Below are 15,303 nucleotides of genomic sequence, written 5' to 3' on the forward strand. Positions count from 1 at the left end.
GCAAAATTAGAAATATTATGATAATATATTTATTTTTATAATTTATTTCTTATTAAGCTAAGATGCTTTAAAGAAGTACACATTATCCTCAGATTCTTTTCTACCTTTTTGATATTAAATATTCTTTTATGAAATAATGGTAAGGACAGATGATAGATTTTGGAGAGCAGGTGAGTGTGTTTTATGTTTTTACTTGGAAAACAAACACCTGGAAGCCCAACATCAATCCCCCACATAGTTTTTGAAATGTTAGTAGTCAGTGGGAACTGTGGGTTTGCATTTGGAGTTTGTTGAGGAATTTCTAGGTAACAAAGACAATCTTAAAATTACAGCCATATTCTATGTGATGTAGAGATCATCATTTATTATTTATGAGAATATTAGAAAAATGTACTTATTTGATTTGAAAAAAGAGGATCAGTCTCTACTTAATGAAGAAGTTGTTAATTGAATCAGACTTCTTCGTTACATGTGCATAGTCAAGTGGAGGTTGACGGTGAACCATAAGGATATATGTGAGATCTCAACAGAATTTGTGGTAGACAGAATAACAGCCCTCAAACATGTCCTTATGCAAATTCTTGGAACCTGTGACTACATTTGGTTATGTAGCAAAGGGGAATGGAGGTTGTAGATGGAATTAAGTTTGATAATAAACTGACTTTAAAATAGAGTATACTGGATTATCCGGGTGGGTCAAATGTAATCACAAGGGCCCTTTAAAGTGAAAGAGAGAAAAGAGGGTCAAAGAAAAGATGTGAGGAGAGGAACAGTGGCAGACAGATGTAACATTGCTGGATTTGAAGATAAAAGAGAAGTTTGTGGGCAGCCCTGGTGGCGCAGGCAGTTTAGCACTGCCTGTAGCCCGGGGCGTGATCCTGGAGACCTGGGATCGAGTCCACGTCGGGCTTCCTGCATGGAGCCTGCTTCTTTTGTGTCTCTGCCTCTCTCTCTCTCTCTCAATAAATAAATAAATAAATCTTAAAAAAAAAAGAAGAGAGAAGTTCGATCAGTAGCAGGAACAGAGAGCTAACCCCAGAGAGCCCTGAGCAGCCCTACCACCGCTGCCGGCCTAGTTACCATCACACCCCGGGAGGAGCCTAGTTACCATCACACCCCGGCAGCCGGCCCCAGTCACCATCACCGTGACCACGAGCAGCGAGGCAGAGACCCAGCAGCCACCCGCCACCCCCGCCCTCAGCGCTGCAAATACCAAGCTTGGCACCATGGGAAGCAGTGGCCTCACATCAGCCGCACCTGCCGGCAGGGACAAAAAGGTCATTGCAACAAAGGTTTTGGGAACAGTAAAATGGTTCAGTGTAAGAAACAGATATGGTTTCATCAACAGGAATGACACCAAGGAAGGTGTATACACCAGACTGCCATAAAGAAGAATAACCCCAGGAAGTACCTTCGCAGTGTAGGACATGGAGAGACTGTGGAGTTTGATGTTGTTGAAGGAGAAAAGGGTGTGGAGGCAGCAAACATTACAGGCCTTGGTGGAGTTCCAGTGCAAGGCAGTAAATATGCAGCAGACTGTAACCATCATAGATGCTATCCACCTTGCAGGGGTCCTCCACGCAATTACCAGCAGAATTACCAGAATAGTGAGAGTGGGGAAAAGAACGAGGGATCAGAAAGTGCTCCTGAAGGCCAGGCCCAACAGCACTGGCCCTACCACAGGCAACGGTTCCCACCTTATTACATGCAGAGACCCTATGGGCATCGACCACAGTATTCCAACCTTCCTGTGCAGGAAGAAGTGATGGAAGGTGTTGACAACCAGGGTGCAGCAGAGCAAGGTAGACCAGTGAGATGGAATATGTATCGAGGTTATAGACCACAATTCTGTAGGGGTCCTCCTCACCAAAGACAACCTAGAGAGGATGGCAATGAGGAAGATAAGGAAAATCAAGGAGATGAGACCCAAGGTCAGCAGCCACCTCAATGTCAGTACCGCGGCAACCTCAATTACCACCACAGACGCCCAGAAAACCCTAAACCACAAGATGGTAAAGAGACCAAAGCAGCCGTTCCACCAGCTGAGAATTCGTCTGCTACCGAGGCTGAGCAGGGCAAGGCTGAGTAAATGCCAGTTTACCATCTCTACCATCATCCGGTTGAGTAATCCAATATGAAAAAATGAAGATGAAATTCCAGCAATAAGAAATGAACAAAAGATTGGAGCTGAAGACCTTAAGTAAGTGCTTGCTTTTTGCCCACTGACCAGATAAATAGAACTATCTGCATTATTTATGCAGCATGGGTTTTTTTTTATTATTTTTACCTAAAGATGTCTCTTTTTGGTAATGATAAGCGTGGTTTTTTTTTAAAGCCTGGTTTTTCTCAATACACCTTTAAAGGTTTTTAAATTGTTTCATATCTGGTCAAGTTGAGATTTTTTTAAGAACCTCATTTTTAATTTGTAATAAAAGTTTACAACTTGATTTTTTTCAAAAAAAGTCAACAAACAGCAAGCACCCATTAATAAAGGTCTTAAATAATAACAAAAAAAAAAATAAAAGAAGACAAAAGAAGAGGAGCACAAACCAAGGAATTCAGGCTGCCCCTAAAAGCTGGAAAAGGCTGGGGAACAGATCTTTTCTAGAGCCTCCAGAAGGAATGCATCCCTACCAACACCTAAATTGTAGTTCAGTGAGACCCATGATTGCCTTCTAACCTACAGAACTATAAGATGATAAATTTGTGTTATGTTGGTATGGATGTTAGTCACTAATCTATGGTTTGATTACAAGATGCAGCAGCCATCAGGGAACTTTGAAAAAGCAGTTTATTCATGGGACCTGGAGGGTACACGATATGCCTGGGGTCCACAAGCAGACCTGAGTTCTGCTTTTGTTGGGTTGAGGGTAGGGTGCCAGGGATTTTTCAGGTTCACTTTTTATTGGTGAATTTGCTCTTATGTTTTAATAAGAGCAGGAATAAAAGCACAGGAAAGGAAAAATGGGGTCACTCAAGTGATTAGTTACCTAGGTCAACCCAGACTTTTTAAAAGGGGATTCTCATGGGTGGGGTAGACTGGCTTTTTATCTAGTTGTGTAGCTGGCCATGTGTTTATTGGAAATGGATGTCTTTGAAATGAATGCCTCAAAAATCAACAGCTTAACATCAGGTGCATGCATTACAATCAGAAAAGCTGATTGTCAGACACTTACACTATACCACTTCTTTCTAGTCAACTATAGCCAGAGGCAAGTAATCTCATGGTAAAAACAGGTCTTTTGAGACTGGCTTCTTTTGACTCAGAATATTCTCCTTGAGATTCTTCAAATTATTTTATGTTATAATACTTATTCCTTTTTGTTGCTGCATAATATGTTGTGGTATGGATGTACCACAGCTTCTTTATCCTGTTGAGAGACACTTATGTTGTTTCCCATCTTGGGTTTTACAAATGAAACTGCCACTGTAAGTATTCATGTATAGCTTTTGGAGTGAATATAAGTATTCAGATCACTTGGATAAAACAGAAGATTGCTGAGTCATATGGTACATATATATAGAAAATTTTTAAGAAATTGCGAAACTGTTTTCCTAAACAGTCATATCATTTTCCATTCCCATGAGCACTATATGGGACTTCTAGTTTCTCTGGATGCTCTTCAGCCCTTGGTATTATCAGTATATTTTATTTAGCCAATCTAATAGGTATATGGTGGTATAACATAGTCGTTTTAGTTTTCATTTCCCTAATGGTTAGGGATGTTGAACATTTTTTTCTTGTGCCTATTTGTGATCCATATATCCTCTGATGAAGTGCCTGCTCAAGTCTTTTATCAGTTTTTCTTTCCTGTTTGTTAGAAGTAGAAAGATTTATAGAGGATTGGTGTTGATTCTTCCTAAAATGTTTGGTAGAATTAAACAGTAAAGCCATCTGGGCCTTCATTTTCTATGTTGGGAGTTTTTAAAATACTAATTCAATCTCTTTGCTTATTATATAGCTCTATTAAAATTTTCTCTTTAGTGTAATTTTATAGAAATCTGACCCTTTCATCTAAATTAATTTGTCAGCATACAGTAGTTAATAGTATTCTCTTATCCTCTGTATTTCTGGAAGATTTGTAGTGATGTCCCTCCTTTCATTTTTAATTTTAGTAATTGGATCTCTTTTTTTTTTTGGTCAGTCTAGTTAAAAGTTTGTCAGTTTTACTGATCTTTTCAAAAAAGGTTTCATTGATTCTGTTGCTTTTCTCTATTTATTTCCACTGTAATCTTTATTATTTTCTTCCTTGTGCTTGCTTTGAGTTTACTATTCTTTTTCTACTTTCTCTAGAATAAACACAGCAAGATCCATACCTAAACACATGAACTTTCATCAGTTTAATTATGATATGTATAGGTATAGCTCTCATTGATATTTTTTATCATTGATTTTTTTTTCTATTATGCACATCTTATGCTTGATGGTATTCCACAGGTGACTAAGGCACTGTTTATTTTTTACTCCTTTTTCCTACTGTTTCTCGAGTGGATTTCTCCATTAATCAATCTTATTGATTGATTCTATCTTTTGCCCTCTCATATCTGTTGTTGAACCACTGTAGTGAATTTTTCTATTTCAATTATTATACTTTTAAACTCCAGAGTTTATATTTTTATAAATAATTTCTATCTCTATTGATAATCTCTATTTGATGTGAGATACAGATATCATACTTTAAACTTTTAGGCATAGTTTCCTAAAATTCAAATACAGGTTTTGTCTACCAAGACCAAAATCTAGGCCCCCTTCAGGATATTTTCCTGACTTTTTTCTGTATATGTGGTATACTTTCTTCTTTCTTTGAATGTCTCTTAGTTTTGTGATAAAAACTGGACATCATAGGTAAAATATTGTAACAACTCTGGTATCAGATTCTTCCACCCTCTTTCCCATTTTGTTTGTTTGTTTATTATTGTATTTTCTTGTTGCTGCTTATTTGTTTACTGAGTTTCCAACACTACTCTATATCCCCTGCGGTGTATGGCCATTGAATTCTTTGCAACTTTAAAAAAATTGTTTTTATTTTTAAGTCTGGCATGCTGATGTTCACATGTGGACAGTGGGCCAGTACATTTAGTGGTGAACCAACGAGTTTTCAGAAGTTTTCATTAAATGCCTCATCTGGATGTTTTTGCCAAGGGGATCTCTATGAGAAGGCACACTTTCAAGCTTCACTTTCTAAGACAACTTTTGAAATAATTTTCTGCTTGCCAGGAACTGAAGTTCAGCCAGAACTGAGTGGTACTTTCTCCTTTCTCGGGTCTTTCTTGGCATGCCAGACATTTATATTCCTAGGAATATGTCAGGGGTTTTGAAAGTTTCCTATGGTCATCTAACTATCCTAGAATTTTTAAAATTTTAGGGCAGCCTCTAGTTTGCCCCAACTGAATCACAGCCTTCTGCATCTAAGGTGTTGCCAGTACTTTCCTGTTGTTTCAGTAATGCCCTGGAGGTAGCTCCCTACCCAACCCCACTCCCCATACCCAGCCTGCCTGGGCTGACCTGAGCTCTGAAATGAAACCAAATATCCACCGCACTTTAAGAATAGAGATTTATTTTTTAGGTTGTTGCAAGTTTAGACACAATATTGACTGTGCTCTGGGGTTGGTACTTTTAAAGGAACTCAAAAAGAGGTCTAGTCTCTATTGTCTGCAGTTGCTGCTGGGTTTTGGCTATCATAACACTGAGCTGAGGAAGAGCAGGGATGGGAATTGCCAAAAGTTAAAAATGTCACAGACCTCAGTAATTTGTCTTGGATAAATGATTTTTATTTCATTCTGTGTCTTTGGATAATTGTCAGAGTTCTGAAATGGTTGGTGTGAGCTGTTTTGCCCATATTTTTATTATCTTAAAGAGCACGTTCACTGGGGCACCTGGGTGGCTCAGTGATAAAGTGTCTGCCTTTGGCTTAGGTCATGATCCCAGAGTCTTGTGATCAAATTCCACATCGGGGTCCCCATGGGGAGTCTGCTTCTCCCTCTGCCTATGTCTCTGCCTCTCCCTCTGTGTCTCTCATGAATAAATAAATAAAATCTTAAAAAAAAAAACACATTCACCTTAGGCCCTTACTCTGCATTTTTGAAGTCCTTCTCTTTTCTCTTTTTCTATTATCTGAAAGAGCTTATTTCTTCTTTAACTGGAAGAATTTTCCAATGAAACCAGTTGGGCTCAGAGATTACTATTTTAGGACATTTTTCACTACAAATTCAAATTAGTTAATAGTAGTTGTGGGACTTTTCAGTTTATACTTTTTGTGTTGAGTAAGTTTTGGTAGTTTGTAGGTTTTGAAGCTTGGTCCATTTCATCTAAGTTGTTCAATCTTTGTGTTTAGAGTTTATTATTACCTTTTCAAGCTCTTGGAAACCTGTAGTAACATCACCTATTTCTGATATTTGTAATTTTTGTCTTCTCTTTTTTCCTGTCAGTCTTGATAAAGGCTTATCAATTTTGTTGATCTTTTCAAAGAGATCCAGTGTTTGCTTTTATTGATTTTCTCTATTGTTTACCTGTTTTAATTTGCATTGATTTCTGCTCTTCATATTCTCTTCTCCTTACCCATGCCTTGTTTTTATTTTGCCCCTTTCTCTAATTTCCTTAAATGGAAGCTAAGATTTTTTTTTGTTGCTAAGATTATTTTTTAAAGATTTATAGGTAAAATCTTTAGAAAAAAACCCTATCTAGAGTGCTTATTTTTTATAAGAAGTAATGGACCCAGTTATTTTTTTTTAAGATTTATTCATTTATTTGAGAGAGAAAGCACACACACAAGTGGGGGGAGAGGCAGAGGGAGACACTATCAAGCAGATTCCCCACTGAGTGTGGAACCCTATGCTGGCTCAGACCGAAGACCCAAGAGATCATGACCTGAGTCAGAACCAAGAGTAGGCTGCCCAACCAACTGAGCCACCTAAGCGCCCCTGTGAGTTTACCTTGTGAGTTGTAGCCTATCTTCTTTGGTCTGTTGTTCCAATGTTAGCTCAGTTGCATTGCCTCTGTGGTGTTCTTTGGATCTTTCCCACATGTGGGTCTCCAAGTGGTCAATCTCAGTCTTTGGCAGTTGTCTTAGTTCAGTTCTCATGTCTTTGGTGTACTGCATTTCTTGTTGCTGAGAGAAAGGAGTATGCTCAGGTGTGCCCCTTCATAATAGGAAGAGAGCATAAGGAAGTCTGTGCATGAATTTCTCCAGATTCCTGTCTTTTTCCCTTGCTGATCTATCATGCATCTTTTTGCTGTAATAAACTTAGCTGTGAGTACAACTACATGCTGAGTCCTCAGAACTGAATCACTGAATCTGTGAGTGGTTTTGAGGACCCTGAAACATAATTACATAATCTCAATCCTCAAAAGAACTCTAAGGTAGATAGAAGTTAATGTCTGTCTTTTATAGGTAAGAAGACTAAAGTTAGTGAGGCTAAACAACTTCCCTAAGACCTAAGACCTCAGTTCATAACAGAGGGAATCCAAATCTGTTTAACTCCAAAGACTTGGTTCTTTTTTGTTATTCTGCATTGCCTCCCAATATCAAAAATTGTGTCTGCAGTGGGTTGAGAGGAAGCAATGGAGAATCATAGTGGATGATAGTGGTCTGAGATTGCTACATATAGGTTGTAGTATTTGAGTTGGTCTTGAAGGATAAATAGGATTAAAATTGGTGAAGTGCTGTGGGAAGAGTATTGTCAGTAGGTAGAATTGCATGATATAAAGGCATGCAAATGGTAAAATTTAAGATTTATTTCCAAGAAAGAAAATATAACAGTTGAGTGAAATGGAGGGTTTACATTAGAATTAGAAGGTTTTTCTTACATACTTTACAAAAAGAACTTTTGGCTTGTCTATGCTCTAGTTTGGTGTAAGATAATTTATCTAACACATAATGATATGTTTAAGCTTAATACATGAGATATAGTATGTATAAGGATAATAAACACCTGTTCTGCAAAGATAACCATGACTACTAACAATGACTTTACCACGTCAACAAGTTAAAAACCCACTGTTGTTGGTATTAAGAAACCTTTAGGGCAGCCTGGGTGGCTCAGAGGTTTAGCGCCACCTTCAGCCCAAGGCATGATCCTGGAGACCCAGGATTGAGTCCCACGTCGGGCTCCCTGCATGGAACCTGCTTCTCCCTCTGCCTGTGTCTCTGCCTCTCATTAATAAATAAATAAAATCTTTTAAAAATAAAAAGAAACCTTTAAGGGGGAGGAGGAAGAGGAGTGAAATTGAAAATAGTTAGCTGATACTAATCTGGTGGTAGTGTGAAGAATATATTGGCTAGAGCTAGGGAGTGAGTCCATTTATTTAGATCATTGTACTCACAGCATTCCATGTATGAGATGATTAAGAGCTTAGAGAATTATGGAAGTGAAAATAGGCAAGAGGTGTTGTATAGGATGAATTGCAATGATGTGGTGATGAATTAGATATTTGTCTGTTTTTGGTTAGATCCAAACGTTCAGAGTCAAGTGACTTGGAGAAAATGTGAAAGATATCACAGAAATAGGACACTTAGGTGAACTGTTATGTGTATTGAATTGAACAATTTATTGACATCCAAGGGGAAAAAACACATTTGGGTTTTGAAATTGGATTGAAGATGGGTCAAGATCTGAGATAAGAGATGGGAACCCATTGCAGTTGGATGGTCACTAAAACTATCTGAATGTGGGCATCACCTTAGGGAACAAACAAACAAACAAACAAAAAGAGCACCAAGTACCATACTCTGGTTTTATTCATTTCATCAGTAAGAAATGAATATTAAAGAACATCTTTGAAGTTAAGTAATGTCATAAGTAATGTTGACATTTTTTATAAATGGTAAAACATTTGTACAGTACTTCTTTTCATGTAAGTATTTTCTCGTTTGTGAGCTTCAAATTAAGTGATCTTTTATGGTATATGAAAAACTCTTAAATGAAATCAATAAATAATTGTCCTTTTCATGTGTAGAGTATAGTTAGGCCCTGGATAACGTTCAAATCACATTTTCTGCTTCTCATGTAGCACTTTATTCTTGATAACTTCTGGAAGGTATGTGTGTGCATATCATTCTGTTGCCTACTTAGGAGTCTTGCCCTTGGCCCCTATTTCATTTAAATACCTGCTTGGTTTGCTAATCATTTCTTCACTTGCTGGCTTTTGTGCCACTGGTGCAACATCCATCATTACCATCAATTGAGAGTTCAAGATCACTTGTTCCATCAGAGCTGTACACAAGAATCCTGACATTGGGCTTTCCCTTAGTGCAGAAATGTTCTTAAATGAATGACATTCCAACTTAGCTTTATGTGACACAATTTTTTTTTAAGAAACTAAGGGGAATAAGCACAAAAGTACTCCTTGGAAGAAGTGGGGTGGGCAAAAATGCTGGCACTAACTTGTATATGGTTCTGGCTATCTTCTCCTTTTTACTCCTGCCTGCTGACATTTTTCCAGGGTAAGAAGACAATCTTAGGTTTCAGCTCCAGAGTCTTACCCAATATCATTCTATTTGTTCCATCACTGGAGTTGATGGAGAATTAGATGAACGTGCAGAGGGATTACAGGAAAAAATGTCTTTATTATAGGCTGACTTGGTGTCTTTGAGTTTTAAGTCTTAGAAAAGGAGAAAAAATAAATAAATAAATAAAAAAGAAAAGGAGAGACTTCCAGCAAAATTGGTATGTCCTTTTGGTATCTCATGGTTGCCCAAAATGTAGTATCCATGATTTTGATAAAACTCATTTGTATATGTGAATATGGTCCAATTAATTCATTAAGCTATTCTCTTTTTTTATTTTTTTATTTTTTTATTAAGCTATTCTTAAGCAAATTTCATTAATATATTTTCATTTAAGATTTAATCTCCTTGAATCTAAGCTTTTAGTAGTGCAGAATTCGTTGAGAATCACAGATTTTGTATAAGCAATCATTAAGATTATCATGTTCCTCCTTTTGAAGCAATTTCCCCCATTCATTTCCCAGTGTCTTCTGTGGTACAGTAGAAGGTACACTGACCTAATTGTCTGGATACCTGGGTTCTAGCTGAGCACATAGCCTCAGCTTCTGGATCCCATTCTTTTCATTGAAAAAAAAAAAAAGAATACTTGTTGAGCCTATATCACAGGCCTGTTGTAAGTCTCAAAAATGATAAAGAAAATTACTTTGAAAGTGTCAATATGGAGGCTTTTTGTATCATCTTCTGCAATTTCTATATTTTTCATAATTAAAAAAGTACCATAATAAATGTACAAGAAATTTTCATATGCTTGTTTAATAAAATCCCTGAAAATGTTATTGTGCTTATATTTCACAACTCTATTTCCTAAAATTCATTTTAAATCCACTCTCTTGGGGGATCCCTGGGTGGCTCAGTGGTTTAGCTCCTGCCTTTGGCCCAGGGCGCGATCCTGGAGTCCCGGGATCGAGTCCCACATCGGGCTCCTGGCATGGAGCCTGCTTCTCCCTCCTCCTGTGTCTCTGCCTCTCTCTCTCTCTCTATGTCTATCATGAATAAATAAATAAATAAATCTTAAAAAAAATAAAAAAATAAACCCACTCTCTTAAGTTTTGGTGTGTAAATCAGAGGAATTGGAACTTCATGAATTTTTTTCTGTGAAAATGATTTAGTGAATGTGTATAATAGTACTAAATAATTTAAAGACTTAGTGTGACGTTCAGATTAGGAAATTTTTTTTTTGGCAGAGACTTCTATAATTGATTTGTTTCATTTATTTGGACATCTTATGCTCTACAACTCTTGAGGTTCACAGACCATCTGCATTCTTGTTTCTGCCATTTATCATTAAACAAAAATATTGGTTAGAAAATTAGATTCTGGTTTTCTGATGCTGGTTGAAAGTCAGTATGGTATATTGAAAAGAGAGAGCATCCTTGTCTACACAGGCCTGATTCAGTTGGTAACTAATTGCAAGAACTCATCATACTTATTCTGGGGCTCATTCACCCATTATAAAACAAGTGGTTTGAATTAGACTTCTAAGATTCTTTGCAATTTTAACATTCTATGGTTGTTTTTTGAACTCTTCTAAATATCTATCTGAGGAAACTAATATAAAGATTATAATTGATACTGTTTTTAGAAATATTGTTTATTATATTTGACTTATAACTTCTACCTTATTTGACTTAAACCAAGGTGACCATATAATTTGCCATCCAAATAGAGGAAACTTTTGAAAGCTAATAATTACTCCAGGGCAGCAGCTTTTAAACCAGAACTGTCCCAGATAAACTCAAATATCTGGTTACCCTATATGTACCCTATATGTGAATTTCTGTCAACTGCATTATTGGCCAAAATCAGTATTTATCAGTTTTAATTCCTTTTTGTGATTTTCCTGTTTTTTTTCTTCTAGATCCACTGTGTGTGGAAAGTAATGTAGCATCATGCCAGCAGTCTCCAGCTAGTAAAAAAGGGATGTTCACAGACGACTTACATAAATTGGTGGATGACTGGACAAAGGAAGCAGTAGGAAATTCTCTAATTAAGCCAAGTTTAAACCAACTCAAACAGAGTCAACACAAACTCGAGACAGAAAACTGGAACAAAGTATATGAAGTAAGTTGGTTTTATGTGTTCCTCTTTATTTATGAGAACTAAAACCAGGGGCACCTGGGTGGCTCACTTGGTTAAGGATCTGACTCTTGATCTCAGCTCAGGTCATGATCTCAGGGTTGTAAGTTCAAGCCCCACATTGGGCTTCATGCTGGGCATGGAGCTTACTTTAAAAAAAAAAAAAAGAACTAAAACCATAAAAATTGATTCACTTAGGCCTATGGTTAAAGTCACTATGAGAGAATGGTGTGATTTGACAACATAGAGATTTTTATCCCCGTCTAGATTCATTATGTCTTGGAGCAAATTATCTTTTAGACAAGAGGTCAGCAAAGTTTTTCTGAGAAGGGGCCAGCTAGGAAATACTTTCAAGCCATGTAGTTGCAACTAGTCAATTCTGTCATAGGGCAAAAGCAGCCATCGACAAATCATAAATGAGTGCATGTGGCTTTGTTCCATTAAAACTTGATTTGCAAAAAGAGGTGGCAGACTGTAGATTTCTGTCCCTTGTTTTAGACTCTTATACCTGAAAAAATAAACATCAAGTATCAAAAGAAAGCATCTGTAGCGAGGATTAATTCAGTCCTGTGGTGCAAGAAAAGTTTGGGTTTTGAGGAAAAGGTATCATATGTTGTATGTCAATATTCTTAGAACTATTAAGTGATCTCATTTGTTTGGTTTAAGAAATAATTTCAAAGCTTTTTAAGCTAGAATACTATAAAAGGCATCTTAAGTTTACAGATGAGATGCCTAGTTAATTGCATATGGCCTTAGTCAGATGTACATGTATTTGAGATATAGAAAGATGTCCTGAATGCATTCTGGATTGGGAAGAAGGCAGGCTTATAGAACAGTACATACAGTATTTGTTTAAAATTACGTATATTAGATATATGTATATACACATAGAAATGAGAAAAGCCATTAACAATAGGCTGGATGGTGGAATCTGGGCCTTATTTTACTTTGTACTTCTCTGTTTGGATTTTTAAAGTATTTTTCAAAATTAGTAAATCTATTAAAATGTGTATCAGGGCTTAGAATCTGAACCCTCATAATTGAAATATATTTGTGTGTGTGCTGTGTTATGTATGTATGTGTATATTTGTACACATGTATGTATGTGTATATTTGTAGTCATTGTATATAGTTTAGTAAAGGAAGTCTGAAAATACGTTTAGTGTTAATCTTGAATAGAAATTTCAAAAACCTAGACTTCCCAAACTAGTAAGCAGCATATCTTCTTGGGGACTCTGTGTATTTATCTTATTCCTGGCACCGATTTATACACAGATAGTATCACCATTGTAAAAATTGGAAGGCTTTAGAGGCAAATTTCAAGGCATAAATGCATTGGTGCTGCCATTGAGAGATCCTCTGAATACTGTGAATGGAGACTTTTGTTGACTAGTAGGAGGGTGGTTTTTTGCAGTATAATGGGGGATTTTTGGAGGGAGAGTGAGTAGAAAATGGAGTATGAACAAAAGTGGTGAAGGACACAGAATTGGGTTCCAGTGTCAACTCAGTCACTTACTAGTTGTGTGACTATAGGCAAGTCATCTGTGCCTCAATGTCTATGTCCTTAAAACAGAGATACTTACCTGCCTTATAAGATTGCTGTGAGGATTAAATGAGGTGTAACACCTATAAAGTGACTAGCACAAAGTAGTAATATTTTTGTATTTTGAGTTCAGTTGATTACATCTTTGTGTGGAAAGCTCATCTCCTAATCTAATGTTCTTGCTTGTTACTGGTCTGTGGCCTTACTTAGAAAATTTTGTCACAATTATGTCAGGCCCTTTACTTTGTGCCAAGCGCCCTACTAGGCACTGGATTTGATGAGCAAAAACAAGTATGTGCCCTCTCTCATGGAACTTACACTCTGGTGGGACAGTTAGATATGAACAGACTAATATAAATAAATATAAAATTGTAGCTGTAATATGGACTACAAAGGAAAAATATAGGATATCATATAGTAAGAGATTTGATCTAATAAAAGGAAGTCAAGCTTTCCCTGAGAAAGTGATGATTGAACAGAGATCTGAAGAATGAGTAGGTGTTGACTAGGTGAAAAAGGGAGGGGATATGATTCCAAGCAGAAAGAAGAGCATATGCAAAAGCCATGTATGGCTAAAGGGATTACAAGGGGACTGAAAATAGGCCCATTTGGCTGAAGTGAAGAGAGCAGAGAGGAGCTGGTGCACAGTGACTCTAAGGACGTTGAGAGGGCCTTAAAAGTAGTGATGATAAGGAACTTTGTCTATTTTAAGAAAGCTAGATAGCAAAAAAAAAAAAAATTGGATAGCCATTGAAGCCCTAGGGTTAACATCACATTTGCTTTTTGAAAAGGTTATTCTGACTTGAAACAAGAAGAAAGGATTTTTGGGGGTAAGGATACGAGTTGATAGATCGGTTAAAATTTAGTCACAGTAGTGCAGATAAAGAGAAGTTGAGATGAAGAAAAGTGAACAGATTCTAAGAATGTTTAAGAGAGAAAATGGGGGAGCCTGGGTGGCTGAGTCAGTTAAGTGTCTGACTCTTCATCCCAGCTCAGGTCTTGATCTTGGGGTCATGAGTCAAGCCCTGCTTTAGGCTTCATACTGGGCATGGAGCCTACTTAAAAAAAGGAGATAGAGAAAATGGACAAGATTTAGTGATGGAATAGATGTATGGCAGAGGGAAGGGATCAAGACTAGGTTTCTGGCTGGCATTACTGGCTATCATTCCAGCATGCCAATTACTGAGATGTGGAACATGAGTAGGCAGTGTGTTTTGGTAGAGGAAAGACCATAGGTCATTTGAATCTCAAATCCCTTTGAAATATGCAAGAAAAGGTTAAGTATAACAAATCATCTCTCATTGTCTTTTTAAAAAATAAAAACCACATTATTTGTAAAATAATATTGTTCATAGAATTTAATAAATGCAGTAAAGTACAGATCTTAAAACAGCACCTTCTAATCCCACTACCTAGAAATTATTGTCACTAACTTTAGATAAACACCATTTCAGATATCTCTATGTTTGTATTTAGATACATGGAAATGACTTTATAAAAATGCAATCATATATATATGCTCTTTTGAATCAGAAGTATTAAATTTAATTTTACTTTAACAGGACAAAAACACTGATACGAAGAAGGGATTACTGAACTTGAAGTGAAAGTTTTTTTTTCACCTCAAGAGATGTAGTCATTCATTCTTGAATCAAGCAAAAGCCTTTAGCTTTAGTTTGAAAGTTTATTTGAAAGGCTTTTAGCTTGACTATTCAGTTTAGAAGAACTAAGCATTTGGGACTGATACCAAACTCTAAGTGGGATTTATTTACTTTCATTAGACATATTATTACCATGTGCATAAGATTTCAGTAATCTCTGTATGTGTGCATAATCACAAGAGGACATGATAAGAAGAGTCAGGCAGGAATATATTTTCACAATACTGCCAAAAACATAATTGTCTTGAGTTTAAACTTCCAAAAATGCTACAGGAACATTAGACTTTAAGGCAATGAGTAGAAGTGGGTAGGGAGGTGACATTTGTTGAGCACTTACTATATATGCCACGCTCTTTTCCCTTGTGTCACACTAAATCATGCTTCTCTGTCTCCAAAGAATTATGTAGTAAGCTGGGCTATTATTGTCTGTGGTGCTGAATGAGAGAATTCATGGGGCTGGCAAAAGGAAATAAAGATAGAAGAGTAGTGCTAGCATAAAGAAAGGCGATGACACTAA

The 15,303-nt window shown here is 36.8% G+C and overlaps 1 protein-coding gene and 1 pseudogene across 4 annotated transcripts in view; both read left to right on the forward strand.

Moving 5' to 3' along the window:
- The window catches only part of WNK3 (WNK lysine deficient protein kinase 3), a 159,596-nt gene that overhangs the window by 138,530 nt on the left and 5,763 nt on the right, over window positions 1-15,303 (forward strand). For all 4 annotated transcript variants that reach the window (XM_077889328.1, XM_077889327.1, XM_077889329.1 and 1 more), the window contains exon 22: window positions 11,365-11,567. In XM_077889328.1, coding sequence (XP_077745454.1) covers window positions 11,365-11,567 — 203 coding nt within the window. The remainder of the gene's footprint in view (window positions 1-11,364; window positions 11,568-15,303) is intronic.
- LOC144308258 (Y-box-binding protein 1 pseudogene) lies at window positions 150-2,213 on the forward strand (annotated as a pseudogene).

Source organism: Canis aureus, chromosome X (genome assembly GCF_053574225.1).
Source record: "Canis aureus isolate CA01 chromosome X, VMU_Caureus_v.1.0, whole genome shotgun sequence".
Lineage (NCBI taxonomy): Eukaryota > Metazoa > Chordata > Mammalia > Carnivora > Canidae > Canis > Canis aureus.